This window comes from Aptenodytes forsteri, unplaced genomic scaffold (assembly GCF_000699145.1).
Source record: "Aptenodytes forsteri isolate BGI_AS27 unplaced genomic scaffold, ASM69914v1 Scaffold217, whole genome shotgun sequence".
Classification (NCBI taxonomy): Eukaryota; Metazoa; Chordata; class Aves; order Sphenisciformes; family Spheniscidae; genus Aptenodytes; species Aptenodytes forsteri.
Window position 1 is genome coordinate 4,197,357 of NW_008796222.1, and position 12,074 is coordinate 4,209,430.

At 38.1% G+C, this 12,074-nt stretch overlaps 1 protein-coding gene across 1 annotated transcript; it reads right to left on the minus strand.

The window, feature by feature from the left end:
* Positions 1 to 228: 228 nt before the first annotated feature.
* Positions 229 to 9,708, minus strand: LOC103907082 (nephrocan). Its single transcript, XM_009289185.1, has 4 exons — positions 9,683 to 9,708; positions 8,520 to 8,664; positions 2,618 to 3,519; positions 229 to 676 (listed from the first exon to the last, which is right to left on the minus strand). Exons 1-4 carry the CDS (start codon positions 9,706 to 9,708, stop codon positions 229 to 231), a joined length of 1,521 nt encoding a protein of 506 aa, XP_009287460.1.
* Positions 9,709 to 12,074: the final 2,366 nt, after the last annotated feature.

Below are 12,074 nucleotides of genomic sequence, written 5' to 3' on the forward strand. Positions count from 1 at the left end.
TCCCTCAAACTACATAGTACTAATGGCATAGAAAAAACATTTTTTTTATGATTTTCGGTTTACAGTGGCATCCTTTCTATAGCCCTTCTGTCACCAGCTATTAAGTCTTACAGTACAAATTAAAGAGGAAAAGTTAATGGCAGACCAGCAGGCTGGTTGTCAGTAGAGACGCTGGTGGTATACGCAGCTCTGGATAGCTTTAAGGTTCACCGTAGATTAACCATGGGGTTAATCTAATTCATAATCATAGTAATCATCATCTGTGTTTACTCCAACGCTGGAGGCCTCATTGGGTTTCATTTTCTTTCTGTCCTCTTTGCCCCTTTCCATGGAAGACAGATTATCTTCACATTGCTGCAGAATCTTTTTGGAAGACATCCAACTTTCTCCTCGGCTTTCTGCCGGCGCGGCACACTGTCCTCCCCTGACATCCGTTCCTTTGGCCACCAGCGCTCTTCTGGTTCTGAGAAGGTCACAGGTGCAGTTCCAGGGGTTTCCATCTAAATACAGATGACGGAGACGAGGTAAATACTCTAAGACTTTGCGATCCAAGGCAGATATCTTGTTGTTCCGTAAATTTAGAACCTGAAGCTGTTTCAAGTCCTTCAGCTCTTGTTCTCCAACATCCTCTATGTCATTTCCCTTTAGATCCAATCTAGCAAGGGTGTCTGGAAGTCTGAATAAAAATAAAACAACACAAATATGTTATGTTCATCATACTGCGTCTGTTTGTGTAAGTGGTATTTGGTGGTGGGTATTTGCCCAGGCACATCTGACATATTAAATAAAACTATTGCTAACAAAAATGCAATCTTCTGCAAAAAAGATGTGGTCCTGAAGTTTTCATGTCATTTTGTTTTAAGTTATAGGAATACTGTCTATGCACAGTTGAGCTGTTTTCCCCAATTATTGCAGCTCTGACCTGTACTGACTGTGGTTCTGCAACTGGACTAAACAGCGATTTTAGTCCTACTGTACTATGAAGAAAGTTATATGTTCAGTTGAATGTCAAGCTTAAAAATGCATTTTGTACTCTTTAATGCCATAAGTATGCCAATGACCAAATTATAGCAGCATTAAAGACCAAAAGTTGAGAGAAGCATGGCAACACTGTTCCTTCAAGTACTTCTTGAAGGGCATCTACCACCTCTCGGGGCAACCTGTTCCAGTGTTTCACCACTCAAGTGAAGTGGATTATTTTCTTCTCAGAAAAAAACAAATGAAGCTTTCTTTCTCCTTATTCCTGACGAATAACTGCTAAGACCCGTTGACTGTGGCACATTAACTATATTTTTAGCCTTTGACAATGGTGACTGAGTTCTCAGATAACTGTCAGAAGTAATGCTTTTATTTCTGTATATCCATGTGTACCTGGTGATCACCAGGCAATTAAATGAAGTACATAAATTTTACATCTTGTCATTTTTTCCCTCTTTTATGTTTACAGCCTCCCCTTGAAATCTATATTCATTGCTGAGTTGAAAAGAAAAGTCCCCAATATCTCTTTAAAAGCTGTACTGTTTAAAGGCTAATAGAGAACTCCTTCCTGTTAATTCTCTTGACTACAAAGGTTGTAAAATAAGATGGATTAGACAATACTAAAGTAACTAGAAAGCATTAAACACTCCTGTCAAGCTAGACTGAAATCAAATATTTATACACACTAAATCACTTTCTGATTATAAAGCTGCTGCCAAATAGATTCAAATGCTAAACGAATTGAAATTCTACTGCATTATTTATTTGGGCTAGTTAAACCTGTCCACAAGCCATAAAAATAAAATTTAATAGCGCAGTTGTGTTAAAGAAGTTGATGTTAATGGAATTACTTTGCTATTTTTATGCCATCTTATTGCACAGCTTTTTGAAATAATAAAATTGCCACTTTATATCAGACCAGCCCCCATTTGGCTTAATATGCCTCCTCTGATAATGGCCAGGACCAACACTCGGATGAATGTGAGAGAGCCTGTAAGCAGGGCATTAATGAACAGTGTGCCCAAGGGATGTTTCTTCTGTGCTCCTTTGACTGGAATTTTGCTTATAGCCTGAAGCCAGAGAGCTTATACGCATAATTTGTGAATTTAATGAAGTTGGGAATGCTAATATCCACTGAAAAAGCACATTCTTTTTGACCAGACTCAGCTCCTGAAATCTTAATATTTTAACAGTAATAAACTCAGTGTGCGTTGGTAGAAACATCAGCTTTAAAACTGCTGTCTTTCCTTTTTATTGAACGCTCTATTAATTTTGTGTTATAGGAGAAGATAAATCTAAGCAGCAGTACAACTTCTCTGTAATCATTCTGTTATATTCTCCTAGCAGGTTCCTCTTATTCGTGTGCTAATTAAACAAAGTAGTCTCACTGGCAGGGAGAGATGTGAAATGAGTAGATTCACTGGGGGCCACAGATCTAATGAAAACAGCTCTACTTCTATGCTGAGACTGCTTACAAGACTGCTAATTAGTGCCAGTTATGGCAGTGGGTTTATAGTATGGATAGACTTCTACCATGGCTGGGTCTGAATGCATATTTTTTTCCAGTTTGGCCCTCATCCTCATAATGTAAGGAAGGAAGGATGACACCTAGGAACCAGCTGTCCTCAGATTCACTTGCCTCAGCGGAATAGAAATGAGGAGATTCTGTTCCAGTGCCAGATTCGAAAGCTGTGCACACTGCTGAAGAGCTCCTGCCTCAAACATGCTAACAGCGTTGTTGTCAAGAAACAAGTGCTTGAGGTCTTGTAGTCCTTGGAAGTCCTGCGCTGTCACCCTTTGAATCAGGTTATTGCTGCAGTCGAGCTTCTGCAATCTGCCAGGCAGCCTGAGTGGCATAGTGTGGAGCTGGTTCTTAGAGAGCTCCAGTGTTGTTAAGTTAGGAAGAAGCTGGGCACCATCTATTGATGTTAGCTGATTTTCTGACAGGGAGAACTCAGACAGGTTTTCTAGGTGCTTCATGTCTCGAAGTCTTATTGTTTTGAGTTGGTTTTTCTCTAATTTTAGTGACAGAAGGGATTTAGGTAGGTCAAGAGGCACTTTTGTCAGAAAGTTGCCACTTAAACTGAGAAACTGTAAATTTTGGAAAGATGCAAAGAAGTTGGTGGGGAACGAGTTCAGTTTATTATCAGCCATGCTCAGATACTTCAGCCTAGGAAGCTTAAGTGGTGCAGACACAGAGTCTATGTTGTTGCCATCCAGAATCAGACTTTGTAAATTGCAAAGGGAAGAAAATGCACTCGGAGGCAGAGTCGCAATCAAGTTGTTCCGAATATCGAGCACCCTTAGTTTCATCAAACCTTCAAAATCAGACGCATGCAGAGCGTTGATGGAGTTATCAGCGAGTTTTAAAATTTCAAGGCCGGATGGGAGGAAGGTGGGTATTTGTGTTAGCTGATTTTTGTAGAGTTCCAGGGACTTCAAGGTGCTCAGAGCTTTGAAAGTGCTGTTTTCTATTGATTCTGTGCCACTGCATGACAGGACCAGCTCTTCGAGGGCTGACATTCTCCTGAAGTCCGTAATCTTAAAGAGAAAAAAATAATTCGTGTGATAGTACACCATCTATTTATGGATCTCCTCACTGGTTACTTCTTCTGGATGCTCTGACAATTGCTAGTATATCTTGAGAAACTATATATTTAGCATGAGAAACTAAGAGAAATGGTAACAATAGAAGTGTTACTATAGGTACCTGCGGTTTGCCAGTATTTACTTACATTTCTATAATTCTGTTGTTTAAGGCCATATTGTGTCTGGTTTTGAGCAAATACATGTTTGAAGAAGGAATATTCCTTTTATTTCTGCCTGGTGGATAGCCTATGTAAAATGGAGAGCTAATACCACTAGTGGCGGAAATCTTTGTGGAGAGTAAATGGTTGTTAATGTTCACTGCGCTCAATGGAGCTTGCTGGAGTGGTTTTGAGTTCATCATACAGCCATTTCCATGTATCAGCAGTATTGTCACTGCAGCATGTATTCCCCAGAGGAAGTACACGTGGATATCATCACCTACTATAAAGATATCGTCACCTACTATAAAGTTTTGGCAGGAAACTAAAATCCGACGCTTGTATTTCTTCTCTCCCCCCACTATCTCTCATTTTCTTTAAAGTAAAACCCTCACATATTAAGATGACTAAACCAAAAGTGTCAGATCAGCTTGGTCTGAAAATCACCTCTGTGGAACAGATTGCCTTTACAGGAACTTAGTTTTTGTTAGTCAGTAATAAACACATGGTTTGCAGTGGTAAATGGAACTTGGATGTTGGCTGTGACTATAATATACAAAGGCATACTAATTGTTTCATTATTTTTCTGCTCTGTTGGAACCTGCTTGTTTACAAAGCTTGCCATCTTGTGTCTCAAGTTAAGAAGCAAACTTAAGTGAATCTGGCAGTTTCCTCCAAGCCGAGATATGGGGAAGCATGCAATGAGGGTGAACACGGGAGTTCTCTGAGCAGACCAGTTGCTTAAACAGTAGTTTTCTGAAATTATCAGAGATGCTGCCCATTGACCTAGGTGCTTGATTTGTAAAAAATCATTTATATGGGAATCACAGAAAGCTCAGAGCAAGATGAGCAGGTGTTCTGCATGGGAGAGGTGGGAAGGAGTGTCCTCATCCATTTTCCCTTCCCATGTCCAATAAACATCTCACTACAGGTCTCAGGAGTACCACATCGGTAAGAGATGTTAAACTAACACTATAGTTTTCATGCTATTTCCCCCAGGGCTTAGTAGCTACCAGCACATTTTACTCTGAGAGAAGCTATAAAGCATGTTCTACAGGATAACCCCTCATCCCAGTCAGGAATCTACACGGAAGGCAGGACAAGTCCTTTTGCAGCACAGGTACTGGGTAGTAATCTTGTTCTATGATCCTGATTGAATACATTTGGCTATCATACTTGTGTATGTGAAATCAGCTTATAAAGGTGACTGTTAAAAGATTCCTTCCAGCTTCATTTATCCAACTCTTGCATGTTTTTTGGTTGTATCTCTTTACCTTAGCTACAAACTGCATTTTAACTTCTGTTAAAATTAGAGCTCACACAGCTGTGAAAGAGGAGTCAGATTTCATTTTGCTTTGGTATCCTTAGTTGTCACTACCTTCTGATTACATTTATTCGTTCTTGTAAAGTCATTTCCAAGCATTGCAAGATTTGATGCAGTTAGTGAGAAGGTATAGATATGGAACCTCTATTGATGCAGGGTTCTCCATCAATTACGTTTAAGTTCAATAAGGGAATGTACCTCCATAAAAACCCTTATATTCTCAACAGTAAGTAACAAAGTTGTCCACTTTCTATTTTTTCTATAAATGCAGTTTTGTAATATATATATATTGCTATATAGCAATTACAGAATTGCATGTCCAGTTTTGGTCATGATTAGGAGGCTAATCTTGCAAAGCTTTATCATGAGAAGTCCCATAGGAATGAACTGCATTGCTCAAGGGCAGAAAAGCATAGTCATATGTAAGTGATAAAACAGTCTTAAGGAAATTGAAACAAATGTGAACCTTCCTAAGTTCAACACGTTTTCTCCTGTAAGTTCAAAAGCAGTATTTCCTGGTTTTCCTCAGTTGATTGCTGTATGTCTCTAAGATGCTTAATTTTCATCTTATTAAGTGACAGCGAGCTACGTGAAGGTCAATGTACAGACATTCATTCTGTAATAATGTTAGGCTTCTTAATGTGGATTATTATAATTTCTATTTTCCACCTATTTGGTATGCTTTGCCAGGCTTTGTGACCTTGCTGTTGTGAGACTTAAACATTTATCCATGCTGTTACAAACCACCCAGTCTTTCTAATGTGAATCAAGACATTTGAAAGCCTGTCAGCTCTCTCTTTGCTACAAAGTGATGTTTTATTCTCTAACTGGACTGTCTGTAAAGTGATACTAATATAGTTTTACATTTTAAAAAGTAGATCTCCTGAAAATGGGTCTAAGATACTGTTACTTTAATAGCCACATTTTAATAATTTTGTCATTTTTTTAATGACTTTTTTTTTGCTTTTGGAATTTTTGTGAACTGGGATTTGTTAGAAGCAGTTTCTTAACCCAGTCCCCTATTGTGGGCGCCAGATAAACAATTTTCTCTTAGCAGATAAACCCCCACGTATTAATACAGTTAGAAATAAACTAAAACTTAAAGTGAGAGTAAGCAGGTTGTAGTTGGTCTTCAAATCAAGGAGGAGGCAGAAATTATTGAAAAAAAGATGCTAAAAATAATCTAGTTTTGTTACTATGAAGTCTGTTTATAACAAACCCCAATTTGTAAAAATACTAAAAGCAAAAATCCCAGCCAGTGTTTTCAATGATGATCAACCCTGTCAGAACAAATACAGAGTTGATCTGGGTAAAAAAGATCTACCTTTTTTCTTGTTTTTCTTCAAAACATACTGTATTTTACATACAAATATATCTTCTTTTCTTTTTCATTTCTTTACAATTTTAATAATAACCAATGCAAAGTAATGTCCAAAAGTAATTGGTGCTCAGTTTGAAACAATGTTTGTTTATTCTTCTGAGGCAGCTACTTGCCAAACCATACTATATGTGAATGCTTACATATAAAAGTCTCTTGAAGGTCAGCTGCGGAAAGTCTAGGCTTCCATTCAGTGTCTTTTTGAAAATACGTTATTTTCTCTAAGATTAGGTAAATGAAGGAATTTAAAAAAACAAAACAAAAAACCCACCAAAACCCCCAAAAAACTATACAGTTTTTTTAGCGGTTCCAGACACGTACTTTACAAGCAGAAATCAAAACCTGTTTCTACAAGCACTATGATATGTGCCAGTGAAATTGCTCAGCTGTGTAAAATTAAGCATATGTATTTACGATGTCAAGACCTCAGAAGCATAATTCGTTGCATGGAAAGAAAAGTGAAAAATATATTCACAGACCCAGCCTAATCTTAAGGAAAGAATCTACAAAACTACAGGCAGATAGCATGAAAGGACGGACTTCCTTTCAGTGCAAAGTCAGTAGTAGAAGTAAGGCGTACTGATTGCTCAGTTGAATTAATGTATAAAGTGAAAAACTCTCTCCTTAGGTGGTTTCATGCACCATTTGTTCTGAACACTCATAAAACATTTATTCCACTACTCTGTTCACTTATATCCAACATTTAAATGCTTTATAACACCTGTCTTTTGCTCTAGTCAGAACCTAAGGCCACTTTACTAGTAACTGAGGAGTGCAGGTATGAGCAACTAGCCTAAGAAAGGAAAAATGACTCATCTTCCTTATCTTGGAAAGATAATCGGGGTTAATTAAAAAATAATCGGGGTTCTTTTGCACAGAAAATGTATTTCCTAATAATTCATTTGACAGATCTTTTGTTTAACTAGAGCACATCAATATAGCTAAATCACACCAATGAACTTTGACTCTTGTGGGATGGGAGATAAACCAAGAAAACCAGAGATATTAGTAGTGGCTAAAAGAGAAGTAAACTCTTTCTCACAGTTAAATTGTAAAATTACTGACTATTTCTCAGTGGGCGACAGGTATCCCAGATGCTGCTCTAAGCTGCCTTCTAGCCTATTTCATTCAATCCTGAGAGCAAAATCAAAGATGCCTTTCAGAGCAGTTAAAGTTACATTCTTTGTAAGAGGACAAGCATGCTTATGAGAAAATGTCTCTCTTTTGAATCGAACATTTCTTATTATTTGTAGTAAATTGATACACAGCAAGCATGTATAGTACAGGTGGTTGTTATCTCCCTTGTGTCTATCTACAGAAGTTGAATTTATTAAATAAATGTATTTCAGGGTAGGAACCAGAGAAGTACCGTTCCAGAGTGCAGTGCAAAATGAGCATAAACTGACCATGCCTTTAATGACGTGATCCAGTCATGCCTCAAGAAACCCAGAATAAACTTTTTTAATTACACAAATAGCTGGCAGTTTCAGTTTGAAGCTGCTATTGTTTATATGGGTTATTAGATAGGCCTAGCATTGCTTTTAGAAACAGCTCATGCTCTGCCTTAGACTCTAACTTACTTACTCCCTCTGCCATTTCTAATAGCAGTTGTTCCTGACACTTGCAACTCAAAAGGGGGAAAAGAACTTCAGTTTCAGTCATTAGGGAAATGATTCTAGCTATATAAAACCTTTCCATTTACTGTGAAAAAGTATTATATTGTATCAAAAGTACCAAAAGCTTTTAACAAGTTAAAAAATTACTCTGGAAGTCGATGGTTATTTGACCATAGGAAAAACAAGTCAACATTTGGCTCCCAGTTGTAAATTACTATTTTTTGAGTTGCATACAAAATATCATTGTGGCAGCGTGAACTGCTGCTCAGAGACTGCAGGAAAATGAAAACACTATAGGAATATATTTACATATCTTTAAAAAGTAAGTAAAAATAAAACCAGATCTGGCAGCATTTCATCAGTTTTTAGAACATGCAATAAGATTCTCCCTTCACATGAAAGCCACCACCATCTGGGAAGCACAGCTTTCGGCTACAGCGCACTACAGAAAGTATTGCTACTGGATTTTTTCCTACCTGGAGTTGTTTAATTTTGCTGTGACTGATGTAGAGTCTTCTGGTGGTAAAAGGAATCTCTCTGGGGATCTCCGTAGCTCTGTAGCATTGCACTGACTGGGCAGGGTCACAGCTGCATCTTCTTGGGCAAGTGGTACTTAGCCCACTGTGAAAAGAAAAGATGATGACTAAAAGGTAAGATAAATACATCTTCCAAAACAGGAGCTCTGAAATTGTCTCAGCAACATACAGCTTGAATTAAGCACCAAAGTCCTTTTATACCATGAAATCTGATAAAAGGATATTATGACTGTGTATTTTATCCCAGTGAAAAAACAGCAAAAACAATACCGTAATTTGCCTGGGTTAAAATGTTGGCAGGCATTACAAAGAGTGAGAAATTTAAACAGTGATAAGGTGCCTTTACATTTGTAGGTATGTGAAATTAGTGTTATTTATTACCTGACATCTAATCTGCAAACATCCATATTATCTCCAGTTTCCTAGTTTTGTTAAATGTGACACCACAGAATTAGTGGAGAAAAGATAAAGAGCTGTTTTATAGTGGGGCTGTAAAACCTTTGTATCTTCTGTGACCCAGTATTAGAAACAGTAAAAACACAACTACAGCCAACACCGAAGCTTTTTCACTCTTCCTCTTGCATTATTCAGATTCTGCCAAAATCCCAAAACTCAGGCAGCTATTATTTTAAAGCTAAAACATTCTATTCACTTTCTGAATATCTGTGGTACAGCTGAGTGCTGCTGGTTGGTACACATTTTTTAAGATTGGAAAAAATCTAAGTTACCTGTGTGTAATTCCCATAAATCAAAGTTTAATAATTCTTGTATTTGAAAATTACAGGTGTGAAATGCTTGAAAGCATTCAGTATAAATCAAGTGGTAGATGATCAAGAAGACCTATTTACCTCATGACAGATGGAGAACACTGAGGTTTCCCTTAGGGTTTTCTCTCTACTTATTAGTGCTTCTCTCACGGATCTACTAGCTGTGCCAGCTAGAGACGTAAAGTTTTGAAAGACTTACAGTTTGGCTTGTGATTATTTTACAAACTTTCTATGCATTGTTTTTTTTTCCTTTGTACTCAGCAATTTACAACGTACAAAGCAATGCACTTACGAAACCTTTGTATCTTACCATACGGATCTGCTTTGCGCTGTTACCTGCTTCCTTCCATCCTCTCCGTCATACCTTCAGTAGGAGCTAATCCTATTCCTTGAATGCAGAACTAGGCCAGTTATTTTTCCAAGCAGAAGATGATGTCAAGTTGATTTGACAAATGGATAACTGAACTGGGGACCGTCCTTGGTGGGAATGCCTATTGGATGCAGCTGGGTTTACATTGGACAATTGCCATATTCCCTCCTGGAGATCCTTCTGTCTCCTTAATCCCCTACGCCGTGAGTACGGAACTGCAACGCAGCATCTGCTAAACTAAACAGCAAGAGCAGAAACCTTTTCCTAAAACAGCCTGTCAAACTGGCGTGTTTAACAAGCTATGCAGAAAAATCCTGCCTGACTTATGCCATAGTGATCAACTGAGCAAAAATGAGTGGGTGAGCAGGATTAGCAATGGTGCTTTAAAAATATTTTAACTTATCTTGATCTAGGGTTGTTTACCTGGTTTGTAGTTTTGCTTTTTTTTTTCCCTAAGAGTCAAAGTACCCAGACAAAAGTGTAAAACCTTTCTGCATACTGACAGCTACTTGTGTTACATTTTAGCATAGTCTTTTTGGAATAGTCTTTGATCCCGTTTTTCCACTGACTTGAGTTTAAATACTGAGGTCACTAAGACAATAATGCTTGGGATCTTATGTAGGTATTTGTGTTCCTCAAAAATCTCGTCAAAAAGCAAATGCTTTTTGCTCAAGGAGGGTCAAAAGAAATGCAGATCAAACCCCACGGTTTGCAGTTTAGAGCTCTGGAGTACTGCAGAGTCAGTCTGAGAATCCCTTTAAATAAGAAGGGATTGCATCCTTCCCTATTTTGTAAACTGTAAGTCACTCAGCTGATGTTAGAATTCGCAGCTGTAGTTACAAGGTAATGCCACAGTAAGGTGCAATATTCTTGTCTCTTCGCATTTTTAAGTAATATCTATATCCTTGGTCTTTTCAAACTAATGAAAGAAAACTTTATTGGTTTAATAGTTCATTTATGTGATATTAACAACAATGATTTAATCAAGAATGATATTATGTATCCATTAATTTCTGACATATGTCTGATTTCAGCAGCTAGGTATTTTAAAGTGATAGCTATGAAAGATGATCCTATTAAATCTGTTCTGTACAAATTCTGACACGCAACCACCAGAGCTGATGCCTTTGCTTTTGCACAAAACTACGACCTGTGGGTTTTTTACTCATTCTAGGAGACCTGACGGCAACAGAACCGACAAAGAGTCACAGGACTGTATGAGCGTGAGCCTGGCAGGAATATGTGAGCTACGCAAAAAAAAAAGTTAAATAAACATTCCAGGGTCTCCGTTGTGGAAGCAGGACTGGTGGCCCACGAGTTGCACAGCTTTGCAGGGGGATGTTAAGAAAGTCAATCACTGGTGGCCATTTCCTGCCAGCGTTTTTTATGTAAACTCTCCACACCTTTCGATGGGGATTCCTGTGCGGGACTAATGGCATGATATTCCCCTCCGTCATTTCTCTGTCAGAAAGAATGAATGATAGCACCCGTAACCAAAGGTAAACACTTCAGAACAAAACCTGCTAAACCCAAAGTCCATGTCGGGCTCTTTTGTGTTGTTGGCATTTAATATGGACATTGGTTATAGACTATCATGGCAAAGTAGTAAAATATATTGGACAAATTTGGATAAAACATGAGCTTGACTTGATGGAAGTTAGAAGACCTTTCAGGATTGCTGCTTTTATTTCAGATCTGAAGAAAGGCTCATAAAAGACTGTAAAGTTTGGGGGTTTTTTTCCAAATATATCAGTTAGTCTAATAAAAATATTATCTTTTTGTACAAGCCTTGCCTCACGCAAGATTTCAGCATCTACAGTATTGGTGTTTGGGCCTTTTCTTTCTTTACCAAAATCAGAGGTTTGACAAAAGCACACATATTTATGTCAAGATGTAATTTTTTAACCTAAGATTACATTTAGAAAATCACAAAAAAGTAAGATGGCATTAAAATTAGAAGAATGAAACTGCAAAACTCTAGTTACGGAGCATTTAAAAATGTCTGAGTTAAGACAGCCCATAAAACCTGAAGATGGATCCCTTATAATGTACATGATCGCACAGACCACAAAGGGAAGATGCAGTCTTCTCACAAAAAACATGGAGAAGCTGAGCTCTTACAGTCGGGGTGTCCCTTGTCTATGGAAAGGACAAACTGCAGGGAAAGACCAGCTTTAGGGCCTGCAGAGGGCATGGGTAGGAGCTTGGTCCCCGAGGGATGTCGCAAGCACAAGCAATTTGGCAACTAGGAGCTGCTAAGTGATGGCGTATGCTCTATAAAGAATCCTTGGCATATTTAGCTGCCATATGCTATCAAGTGCCTGCCACTGAGTACGTGTGAATTGATAATTATTTTTT